This window comes from Falco biarmicus, chromosome Z, assembly GCF_023638135.1.
Source record: "Falco biarmicus isolate bFalBia1 chromosome Z, bFalBia1.pri, whole genome shotgun sequence".
Classification (NCBI taxonomy): Eukaryota; Metazoa; Chordata; class Aves; order Falconiformes; family Falconidae; genus Falco; species Falco biarmicus.
This window is the reverse complement of record NC_079311.1, coordinates 70133823-70146805: the sequence shown is the minus strand read 5'-3', so window position 1 is coordinate 70146805 and position 12983 is coordinate 70133823. Positions and strand designations below refer to the sequence as shown.

General features: G+C 39.1%; 1 protein-coding gene across 1 annotated transcript in view; it reads right to left on the bottom strand.

Annotated features, from left to right (window-relative positions):
• Positions 1–12983, bottom strand: part of OXCT1 (3-oxoacid CoA-transferase 1) — an 86114-nt gene that overhangs the window by 53338 nt on the left and 19793 nt on the right. The window contains exons 6-7 of the mRNA XM_056324654.1: positions 10974–11080; positions 6561–6621 (exon numbers count right to left, since the gene is read on the bottom strand). Coding sequence (XP_056180629.1) covers positions 6561–6621; positions 10974–11080 — 168 coding nt within the window. The remainder of the gene's footprint in view (positions 1–6560; positions 6622–10973; positions 11081–12983) is intronic.

The window sequence follows — 12983 nt, the reverse complement described above, 5'->3', positions numbered from 1 at the left end:
ATCTGATCTTGGTATCACTTTCTGTCGTTTTTATTTTCTGTGTTTGACATGGCAATGGTTGTGATCATGGTCAAGCTCCTACTGTTTTTCCAATGCTTTCTCCATGCCAGAGAAGCTCTCAACATAGTATTTCCCTAACTTCATTTCTTCCTAGCTATACCTCCCAGAAACCTTCATATACCAAGTCTTGAAGCTCACAAAATCAGTCTTCCTAAGAAGAATTCCTAATAATTTGATATTTTCCCTTCTATGCTTTCTAAGGACCACAAGCTTGCATTTCATAGTTACTCTCCCACAAGCATTCACTCAAATGTTCCAGCTAATGTTCCTTTGTGAAAGGATACTGTAATGTCTATACACTATAAATGAGTTATCTAAATTCTAATCCACAAGCATCTCTGATTGAGGATTTAGCCAAAACCTAGACATGCAAATCCAGTCATGCAGTCAAAAGCCCTGACTAGCCACCTAGATGTTTTAGATGCAAAGACCTCCATACTTACACTAATTATATATATTTTTGTATCTCAGGTATATATTTCTTATGTATTATATTAATATATTATGGCAACTTGAATTCTACTGTCACTTGTGCCAGAAGCTGCTGGTAAGGTGACAGGACTAAGCAGCTTAAATGTCCACCCTGTGCCAAATGGGATTTTCAAACAAAACACTCCCCAGCTGCAGATGCCTGGGACACCCCCTCAGCAATCATCCCCTTAAGTGCACACAGAATCATCACTGAGCAATTAAACAATATTGAAAAAGGCTATAGCAACAGAACAACTCAGTGGTTACAGCACTTGCACATTGGACCTCAATTCTGTATCCTTTCTGGCCTCAAATCCTGATCTGTGGTTTCCCAAAAACACAGACTTTGGTCTGCGCTCACCCCAAATCCAGAACTCCTTCCTGTAGCAGGGTTCAGTTTCGAGTTCCATGGCTGAGGGATCCAGGTAAGGGAAAAGGTTCTTTAAGATTCTTCTCCTACTTTAAAATAGTACTTACAGGCTTTATTAGCGTAAACTGTCACTGTGCAAAAACCTTGAAGAATTCATCAGAACAAAGCTAAGCATCTGAGGAAGGTTTTGGTGTCATTAAAGCACTTGCGGGAATACACAGCAAGAAAAAGGTGCATTTTCCAGTTTCGTCAATAAAACACAATGCCATGATTTAGCACACATAACGGGATACAAACAGCTTATTTCAGTCTGCTTCTGTCCCTTAGTGCAGCGCAGTTCATTGTACCTGAGATAATGGCACTCACTGACGTGGCTGTGTTGTTACCAGGCAACCAGAGATAAAATGCAGGGTTTAATGATTTTTATTTAATGCATTTTTATGAGGAAGTACACTTTTTTTTTCCTCCTCTGATATTATTTGAGGTGGAAATGCTGTTTACACAGGGAGATATATTTAGCCATCCTCTGCAGTCTGGGACAAGAAAATTATTCAAACTGGATATTCAAACCACCAGTCAATAAATATTTCTAAACATATTACTATTACCAATACCAAACACTTATATGATGGCTGAGATCTCAAACCACTTCACCAGGGCCAAGTATTCAGTAGGTTTCACAGCAAAGAATAACTATGGCAAGAAAACAGACAACAGCTTAGGGATGTTTGCAGCTGTTGTGGATGTTTATGTATTCCTCTGTGGCAGAGAGCAAGAACCCAAGCCTGTATCACCCTTCATCTCTCCCGTGCTGTGATGACACCCACACCCACCGAGGTTACAGCATGTTTTTTTCCTTTGGCTTTGGGTTGCCTCGAAAAAGAGGCTTCATCACCAAAAGCTGGGCCTCCTGGTGGGGCTCACAGGAACCTCTGCAGGAAGATGCACATCTTAGGAAGCATTCTAACACCACAGCCCTCGCCGTAGCAGTCTGGGCACACATCCAGGTGGCCTCCTGGCCGTAACTCTGAGCTGCTACACATTTCATTTCCCACCACGCAATTTGAAGGGTCTGTCGAGCAGCCTGCCAGCAGTGCCACCTGCTGAATTCAGCAAACATGTCCCTCATTCAACAGTGCTGGAAACGTTACCATGTATGTAAAACCACACAACCCCTCAAGTTCCTTCACGTGCCAAGCCATTCCCCTGCACCTTTATAAGGGCTAGTGCTCGTATATAACTTGTGACCACCGAGCTCCTCTTAGATCAGCTGATTTCCTGATTTTCCCATCTCTGCAACAGGAGCAGAAGAGTGTTTATAGATCTGAAAATCAACTGAAAGCCTCAGGCTCAGGTCCAAACAAAGCTACAGCTCTGACTACGTACTTAACTCCTCACTTCATCTTGCAGAAGCAGATGAACAGAGAACTTTAAAATGCTACACTGTAGAAAAACTAAAAAACAATTAAACTCCTGTATCATTTTGCTTTCTTGTATCAATAAAGCCAAACTAACTAATGCTGCCGATACTGGATTATTTAACATTTTTCTCTGCAAATGTTACCTTACAAGTAACAGGAATCATGATTCAGTTGAAAATTTCTTTTTGACACTTAATACTGATCATCTTTACATTAAAGTAGAAATTCCACTGGACTAAGCACAGTTGGATCTTTACAGACCATTTTTACATCTTTACAGATTTGTGCATCATCACACATCCTTATTATCAAGAATGTTAACAGGTTCTACTACCTATCTCTTACATAAACAGAAGAAATGCATGTAACAGTTCAAAATAGTTGTGCAGGTCAGCAAACACCACTTGCATTTCATTAGGAGTTTACAATCAATGTATTTCTGATCCCAAAGAGGGTACTGAATGCTACCTCTGACCATTTGCCTCATCAAAATAAACATGGCTGAGGGTCAGGTACTTCAATCTGAAGTTTGTTCTAGGGGAATTTTAAAAACCAATGTAACTCCACTGTGTGCCAGAGCTAACTGGTAACGGTACAGCCTGACTTCTACTTCCTCCTTCAGAAGCCTAATGCACAGCCAGCCTTGCTCCTCACAACACAGGAGAGTTTTTAAGCAAGCAGTAGCTATCAGTTTGCTAGGTGTCGGGGGGGGGGCGCGGGGGGGGGTGTCTCTACGTTTATCCTCCACATCCAGAATTCTGCCAAGTTCTTCCACCTCGTGAGTTGTTACAAAAATTGCCTGTCCATACTTCAGCTAAGAATGTAAAATGTCACACTGATGTAAACTAGAGAACAGCAGCTTTAATACATTAAAGAGAGAAAAAAAAAAAAAAGTGTCCTTTACTGTGTATGCATGTCAGGAGATTTCACAGCACCCCAGGTTAACTTAGAAGGACAGGTTAACAAATGCAGCTGATTACCAGTGCACTTCCCACTTTCACCAAATTCACAGACACCTTGAGATTGGATTTCCAGCAGTTTATATTTCCCTTGTTATGGATCTTACTATGCCAAGTGCCATTACGTATTTTTATCAACAACCAAAAACTAAAATAAATCTGAGGAAAGAATGGTGAAATAATAACATCCTAAGAAAAAAGCGGCAGTTACCAGATACAACAGATAAACCAGGTCTATTCAAACATAACAAGTTTCCTAACAAAACACAGGGTTAGATATCTGTGATCAAGATATACCTGCCATACTTACAGAATGCATGTTGGAAAACACTGAATACACTTTCCTTGAAGTATGCCAGAAACGGATCAACAAGATTTAAGCAGTTAATGCTGTATGACCGCCCATATAATGGTCAGCAAAGAGTACAAGTATGCAAACAAGGAAGCAGGAGGACCAAAGACTAACTCTAACTCTTCATGTGACACTAGTGGTGGCAGTGTTAGTGTTGAACAACACTCCAGTTAGTCACATTTTTAAAGTGTCAGTAAAAAGAGAGAGGAGATGGACATAAAAAGGAGAGGAGAGCTGAAGAAAACTGTTTACAGCTAGAATCACTAAGACTTCAATCTGTTCATCATATCAATAGCACTGAAGAGTCACTCATTGGGAAGGAAATACCAGCTTCAGAAAGGTTTTAATCTAGCAGAAGAGAGTAAAAGCACTGGATAGAACCTAAAGCCAAACTAATTACAGTAAAAAAACATATTTATACCAGTAAGGGTGATTAACCACCAGAACAAGAGAAAACTGAAGGATGGGGTTTCCATCTCTTGTTTGCACCAAGGCAGGATAACTTTCTGATTAAATCTATCTATCCAAATTCAAGTTATTCTGTTATTGAATGTACTTACTGAGCTTAACAGTGACATAAGTGAGCAGCCTAGTACCCATTCTTCTAACATAAAGTTTAATAAATGAAGCTCTGTTCCTAAAAAAAGATTGCTTCTAAAAGACTGGATAAAACTAGATGCACACAAATAAGAAAAAAAAGGAAATAAAAACCTCATCAGAGTAGCTACAAGGAAAACCAGTTCTTTTTCTCTGTATTTATAGCATTCATTTTAAAGGAAAAATTTCAGCAACTCAAAAATCAGAAACAGAGGAATATGCGTCTGATTTTTCCTAGTTACCTGCCTCAGCTTGGTGCTTTGTGCTAGACAAGCAAATGGCAGCAGCCTAAGTCTGGCTGCATAACAGGTACAAAGCTACACATTCAAAATCAGGATGGGAACACCAGACTGAGAAACTACAGTCCTTCAAATCCTAATTAATCAATGCATGACCCTGAAGGCAGGTCTGACCTGTAGCTAGTTTGATGGAAAGGAACAGAGATGGCTTCAAATCTCTGCTTCTAGGACTGTCTGCTTAAGCTGAATGGTCAGTGGGTGAAAAACTGAAACAGAGCTGGGAACAGATACCAGAATTCAGAAATCCCTGCTGCCAGGACAAACGTTTTTCTTCTCCCTGTAAGTGGGTTTGAGAATTTCACCCTTCAACCTTGAACAGTGCTAAGGAGTCAGGCAAAACTTTTCAGTTGCCTCAGGTTCCCTAGTGATTAGCTCTAGACAGCTGCAGTCTGATAATGGTCAGTACTGAGGATGTACTAGATGCCATATTGAGATATCTCCTTCCGATTCCCTGAGTTTGAACTCTTTAAATCCAAACACAACATTCTGAATTCCACTTTGGAAGAAAGACACTTAAAAGTTAAGCCAATCAGGCATTGCATTTGGCTCAAAATATTTATCTGTCCTAGATCTCTGGTTGTGCCTCTTCACCCATTAATTCGTTCATAAAAAATAGATTTTCAAAGTAATATTAATGTGACATCTAGCAAAAAAGCTTGTCAGCTTTTAAATGGTATTGAAAATGCAACAAGACTCATGGTGGACACAGTTCTAAGCAGAGCTACTGAAGACTGTTAAGTGGAATTATAGCAAGAAGGATGTCACATAATTGCTGCTCACTGACAAGAAAATTCTACCCTATCACATGTGGATAGAAGAGCAGAAAGAGAGAAAGAGATGGAATGTAGGTGGAAGGCTTTGATCTACTTAAATACCCTAAATGCCAGACTGAATAAAGTATGAAGGGCAATAACTAGAAGGAAAGAGAATGATGAAGGATTCCTTATTTCATTTTTAAAGAGAAAAATATTTAAAACTTTTCTTGAAAAGCAACTCTGAAAATTTATGTACTAGTGCTGAATTGTCACTGTAAGTCATATGACAAATTCTAAGGTATTTTTTGCCATAGTTCTGTAAAACAAAAAGAAATAACTCAAGTTCCCAAATGTATTATCCAGGGATGTTTATAGAACAAGTAAATTTTCCAGCTAAGATTTTACAAAAAAAACCCCAAACAACCACCAAACAAAATAAAACAAAAACCCTGAAGAAATATAAGCCTCTACCATTTAGAATTTACTAGAAATAGTATAGAAGGGTTTGTCTTGATATTACTGTCAAACTTTATTTAGCTTTTATCAGGCATATTAAAAAAAAAAACAACTTACCAGATAGTGATGAAAAAAAATCTAACAGAGCAGCCTGTCTTTTAGATATTGCTATGCCTTAGCAACTCTCCAGTCACCAATACATTTCCAGAGTAGGCTGCTCCACACTTTAAACATTACCGTTTTAGACAACAAGGAAAAAGGACAAAAACAGTGGAAGAAACTTCTAGATCATCTAGTCCTCCTCTTTCTCAAGGCATAACTAAATGTCTGTATCCATTCTGGACTGGCATTTACATAATTAATTAGATTTTAGAGACTGCAACTATGATGGCTCCATGATTTGCCCAATCTGTGTTACTATGTACTTATCATTATTTTCAGGAAGTTTTGCATAAGGTCTTAGGTGAACCTTCTCAAGCACAGCCTAAGCCTACTATTTCTTCTTTCATAAACATATTGTTTTAATTAACAAATTTGAAGGCTGTTGTCATGTTTCCCTTCAAAGGCTGATCACGGCAAATATGAAGTCCTGGCCAGGATCAGATGAACAGTAATCAACTGAGGAACCATGGCGAACTAATCACTAAAACACAGTATAGTGTTAGGAGTAGGTAATCCAAGGAGACAGGCTAGATCACAGCCTCTAGTATGAAATCCCCTAGTGAGTCAAGGAATGGAGAACCCTGTCCCTGGAATACCATGTAAAACGAAGGGGTATGTTGACCACGGGTACAGGGCTTGTTATGTTTCAATTCCATACCTCTACCACAGTTGTCCTGGCAGCTTTGCACATAGGTTGGTTGAAGTTTCTTGCAGTTTTCCTGCAAAAGAAAATCAGTAAGTATTAAAAGCTGTAATAGTACGAAGAAAGACTTTTCAGAGATAAGCTACTGTATACACTGTACCTCTGTAATACAAACATCACAAATCTTTTCACCAAATAGCTATAGCACTAATAAAAAAGTAGGAGGGAGGAGAAAGTATTATGGAATTGTGTAAGATGCATATGAAATCAAATCATTTTGCGCTACATTAGAAAATATTTACAACAGCTCTTTTGACTTTTAATCAGCACATTCTTTAACTGAAAGTGGATATGCTACTGATACCTTCATTTATTAGAACAAAGAGCAGCAGCAAGCTGGGCTTTGTCCAATGCACCTTCCCATTATTTCACTGCACGAATGAAATTAATCTCCACAGGGAGCAAGCACAGGGCCTAACAACCTCTCAAGTCCCACACAGACCTTCATAATTCAGACTAAGATTTGGGATAGCACTTTGCACAGTAGTAAATTTAATCCAATTCACTTGATTTAAAAAAACGATGCCAGTTTTGGCACTCACTGCAAGACTCTGGCATTGATTCTAAGTATTCCCATGCAGTATTTCTGTAACAAGGAAGAAGAACCTTCAGGGAATAAAAGTAACATATAACATTTTCAACTGTGCTGGAACCTGCAGCAAGGTCCCAATAGGCACACACGGGAAAACAAGTGACCTGAGTGAGCCCCTTTCTGTGTTTTTCAGAAAGCAAACAAAACTGTGTGGCACAACATTTAAGAAAAAATATGTATATTTTATTGGGGTTCCACTAATAGCTTCTCAGCATTTTTCTCTTTTTAAAAGTAGAATTCTTGATTTTTTATCATCAAAATGCATGAAACTAGAGTTTAAAACAAGTCAAAACCCCCTTTCGCCTTCTGCAAAAGCATTTTTTTTTCTGACCGTCCTTATTTCCCGACACCTAACCCTTTCTCTCTCCTGTGATTACCTTACCCAGCACAATAGCCATGCTGAACTTCGGGATGCTGCTGCCACCTCATGGCTTTGGGGAGGTAGGGACTTGAAATGACCAAATCCTGGCACTACCGTGCAGTTTTAACAGGATTTCTAATGCAGAGACCTACAGAATCAAAGCTATACCCTAAGACACGTATCTTGGGGAAATCGTGTTTTATTGGTAATACACAGCAGCTTTGAAGCCTCTAATGGAGGCTACAGAAGGGACAATATCTTTCGTCTGTGTGTACCCTCTGTGGCTGTGTATACACAAAAGGGTGTAAGAAGAGGAAACCATCTGGGGAAAAAAAAAAAAAAAAGATACTTGAATTTATATTCTTCTCTTAGTGCATGAATACAATAGTAGCTAGCACTGATTTAGGCAGGACTATCTTAAACCAGGTGGAGTAGAAAATGAGAAGAAAAAGAGCACTACAAAAGCTGAATCAAAACAGCAAGGGAATGGACCCAAATGGGAGAAGGCAGATGTGGAAACAAAGAATTCAGTATTCCATCCCAAGCCATTATTTTCTGAGCCAAAGACTTGCTCAAGATCATAGTGGCTGGTCTGCCAGTAAATGAAACTGATACAAAGTTATTTTTACATAGAAGAAAAAGCTACAAGAAAACATTTCAATGTCAAATTGAGAAGAGTTAAGGGGATTGATTCTGACCCTATTTACAAAAGCTTGTGCAATTCAGAATGTTAGTAAAGTTGTTTCAGAAGCAGCAGCCTTTTACAAGATCAAAGGTCTTTTCTAAAGAATCACCTGGAAAAAGAAAAAACAGAAACACTGTTTTCTAACACAGAAAAATGCTGAAGTTTTTGGGGTATAAAATCCAGAAACTAACTAGCCAAGTTGGCCTTTTCATTTTAAGATAGCTTTCTGGACATCCAGACTCAGCAACATCTAAAAAATCCATTGTTTCAGTGATGGATTCCTAAGCTGACCCAAAGGCATGAAAATGGCTTTTCTCCTAAAGGCAAAAAATAGCAAACTAGCTCATAGTAGACTAAACCAAAGAATGACATCCACTGCATACCTAATGGTGCAGATATGAGGGGACATCTCAAATATTAACTGAATTTACGTACTGCAGAACCACTTGAAGCATGAAGAAATAACCTGATGACTGTGACAGCAGGGGCCCTGACTCAGGTTATTCCTTCAACATCTCTGTTCCTTTGTCAAGGGCGTACTTTCAACAGCACCAAACTACACCTCTGCTTGTAAAGTGGAACTATATGTTTGTAAAGTGGAAGTATTTAGTGGGCTAGAAGAACTCCAAAGCAGAATGGTACCACATGGAAAGGGAGGGGACCCAAAGGAGGGAGAACATCCACAAAAGCAATAGCACTGCCTGCTGTTGTCCCTAATGAGCAAAGCTCCAAGGGACATTAAGACCTGGAGACCCACCGTTCTGCTATGTAGAACTTGTACCTGCACCAGACTAACAAAGCAAAATACCCATATACACATCCTTTCAGCTAGCACAGGAACAAGGTGGGATTATTTCATTGTTTGAGGGGGTCTTGGATTATTTGTCTTTGTAATGGCACACTGTACCTAACAATTATTATCTGCTGGGCCAGACACAGCAGAATAGTCCACTCAGCATAAAGATGCCTAGAAGGAAAGCAGCCACAGCATACTGTATAGAACAAAAGAGCTAGGGGACATGAGGTATCACGTAGAAAACCCTGTTTAAAAAATTACTTTCTAAAGGAGCTTATGCCATTCCAAATCCCCAAGAAAACAGCATAATGTCATGTATGAGACTAGACAAGAAAACTCACATTGCCCTATGGTCCAAATAAGTCTACCTGAAGTACATTAGATTTTAAAAAGACTCTTAAGCTTGACGGTGATTAATAGTTTGCAGACACTTAGTCCATTCCTATTGGCTCCAGAGATACCAGCGAAAGCAGTGGCAGATGTGAGCAAACGGCACCTATGTCTATCTAGGTATAACTCAGCAAACACAAATAGAAGTCACATAATAAAGTATGGATGGGTCCCACTGGCAGTGAATACACACTCAGTATGTAGCACAATGTCAAAAATACATTTTCCTTTTCATCCTGTAGATCACAAACATTGCTGTAATACTCTAATCTATTACCATTTCCTCCTCTTTTGACTCCCACAGGCTACGAGATGCACCTATGTTCCTCTGTTCTAGGCCATCAGGTAATCTGTGTCTCATCCGAGAGCAGAATGGGTCACTGCTTATTATGAGCAAATTCTTTTAAGCTAGCAATAGTCTACATGGAATAAGATACTGGATGATGATGATTCCATCTTTGATCAGTTACACTTGAAAGGAGCCAAGATTTTTAGGTCTCCACTCCACATGGCAGTAGTATCCGCTATCAATTGTATTGTGTGAAAGTGGGAGACTTGAAGACTAAGGATGAGGAGGGAGAGGGAAGGTCATAGAGACCAACAGGACATAAACGGGGGTGGAAAAGGGAGAACGCAACTAGTGTGTTCCTGTGGAGAATGAAAGAATTTTTCAGAGATGAGTGTATATATCACTAGATAGATATGGGGTAAAAGCACAGACAGTAGGGGCTCAAGATCAAACAAAGAGAAGCCCAAAGGGGAAGACTGTTTCCTGTATTCCATGTCCCAGAGCCTAAGGAAAGCAGATCAGCAGCCATAAAATTCATGTACATGCACACAAGGAAGTTCAATTTTTAATTAGGAACCACCTTGTCTTGCCAGTGGCAAAACCAGGCTATCAAGAGTTCGGTAAAATAAAAAAGTCTTTCTTAATTTTCATGCAATTTGATTTAATATTACACCTTAAACATACTCAAACCTCTCCTAATTCAGTTCAGGACAAACCAGAGCACAAATACAGCAACACCCAGACTTTTCACTACTTAAATTGCTATGATGCCTTTCCTCACACCACTGAGATCAAAGTGACTTTAAACACACTTTTCTGGGGACAGAATCAAGTTTTTCCATTACTGACTGGCCAGGAGACTGACTCAGCTCCCTTCTCTTCCAACATACATGAGACTGCACTTTTTGGTTCAGCCTTCAATTGCACAAAGAAAAGGACGCAAACTAACATGAAAATTGAAACGAACAGAATGTCACTACATTTCTTCACAGTCACCACACTGCCTTTGGTCTGCTATGTCTCATTTTTGACTATTTATGTTTTACTTCACAGTTACGTTTGAATTCTCAAAAGTCATTAGAAAAAGTAATTATATTTTGTTTTTTATAGCAGTATAATTTGACAGTAGGGAAAGGCAATATGAAAGAAAGTGAAATCAGTCAAACACTTTTTTGACATCACAAGGAGACAGGATTCTCCTCTTTCATTATCTAAATAATTAAAGAATCTTTTCCCACTGGTAAACAAGTCATACCTGAAAATTATGTTTCCTGCACGATCAGCCTTCCAGGCCTTCACAAGAGCAAAATCTCCTGTAATTGACTTCTCCAGAATAAAGTGACGACCATCAAACTCTCGCACCTAGAGAGAATAGTTTAGTCTTCTTTTTGTACTGCAAAAAAGTTTTACCTGAAAAACCACAGCCCAGCCATATAATAACAGAGAAACACGGAAAGGCTGTAAACCCCAGTTTTACTGTAGTGTCTCTGTTCAGTGACACAGAACAAGAATCAGATCCATATACCTGCTGCTCCATCTACTGGAATTAGACATGCCTCTTCCTGCATATCTACCACCTAACCAAAAGCAGAACTGTTGTAAAAACTTATAATCACTGCCCACCACCAGAAACCCCAAATCTAAAATGAAGTGGATTTGAGACGGAGTACTCAAATCACATCTTCTGCCAGGCTGAATTTAATTTGATTTTACCTGCATTTATAATCAATATTTAAAATGGTACTGTGCCTGAAGCCAAACAGCTTCTGACAAACAGCTAGGATTTTAATTCTACATAGAAACATTAAACAGCATTTCTCTTAACAATGTAGAAGATTAGAATATACACAAATACTACTTGAGAACTATTTAAACTTTCTGAGAGGATTAGAAAGTATGACAAGTGTGTCAGAAGTCACTTTCTTGGTACTATAAAGATCTGAGCTTTTATAAAATTACACTTGCATTCAAAAAGGGTTTGGAGAATGGATTTGATCAAAATATGCTAGTCGTGTTCTTAGCCCCCCAGAAGACTGAGGAAACTAAGAGCAACTTTTCCACAAATGTTAAAAGTAGAATAAAAATTTTAACAGTATTATAAGCTATTTAATAAAGAAAACATTCCTTCAAACAGTAACACATCATGGAGACATATTCAGTAAGAAAATCAAGGAAAAAAGGGATTAGGTTAATGATTACATACTGAAAATAGCCATGTATAAAATACATGAAAATGGCGGGGGGGGGGGGGGGTGCGGCAGGAAATTACCTTTACCCCAGAGGTGTTCTTGAAGAATTTAAAGCAGTTTGCAGCTTAACTGAAACATACAGCATTAGCCCCATCCATTTCTTCCAAATTATGGCACTGAGGAATCTCTTTCCTTCTCCAAATTCTACATCCAATTTCAGTATGAAACCCTTCTTTCTCTCTTGGAAGCCACACTCTTTATTTCTTTGCAATTTCAAATACTCAGACTAAATTGCATTTCAACTGTTGGTAAATGCATTTCCTGAGAGTCTGTCAACTGAGCTCTTCCCTATTTAATAGGAAAACGTTCCATCTCTTCTAATGCTAAAACTTCACATACAGCTGCAGGGCTGCTTCCTCCATACCACAGTATTTAAAGAGCACCTGCCTCACTAATAGGAGGTTGTTCTCAATCCATACTGTGCACTACATTGGCCTGGTACAAGACTTTTTTGAATACACAGCACACCTCGTCAAAGAACTGTCAAGCAAAGAGTAACTCAGGAAGGCAATTTTTCACTTGGACCAGTTCTTGATGCTAAGTCACCCTAAAGCTGTAAAAACTTTTCTAACACATCAGAGAGGAGAGAAGTAAGCAGTGGGAGCAAAACTAACATGTCTGGTACCACAGACATCCTATTAATTCAATATACTGTCGCAGCACTCTCCAAACTAGCCGGCTGCAATAAGGTCTTTTACCATGACATACCAGCATACTCTTCATGCCAGTCCCTCTGCTGCATTCTCCTTGCCTCTCCTCATCCAGGGCATGTGTTCTCTCTCTTGTCTCTTCCTTGGCTGCCCAACCCCTTAACAGAACCAGCCACAGCTGCACCTTATCTACATCGGCCAACTCGCAGCCCCTGAAGCCAGCCCACAGCTGTATATTATCAATGCTAATTAACCCAGCTTTATTCTTCTACAATATACAAAGGTTAAACTTGGCCAGGAGGTGCTTAAACTACTGTTTATGTTGAAATATGTAAGAAATTCAGTTTTCAAAGCAGAAGGCTTCCT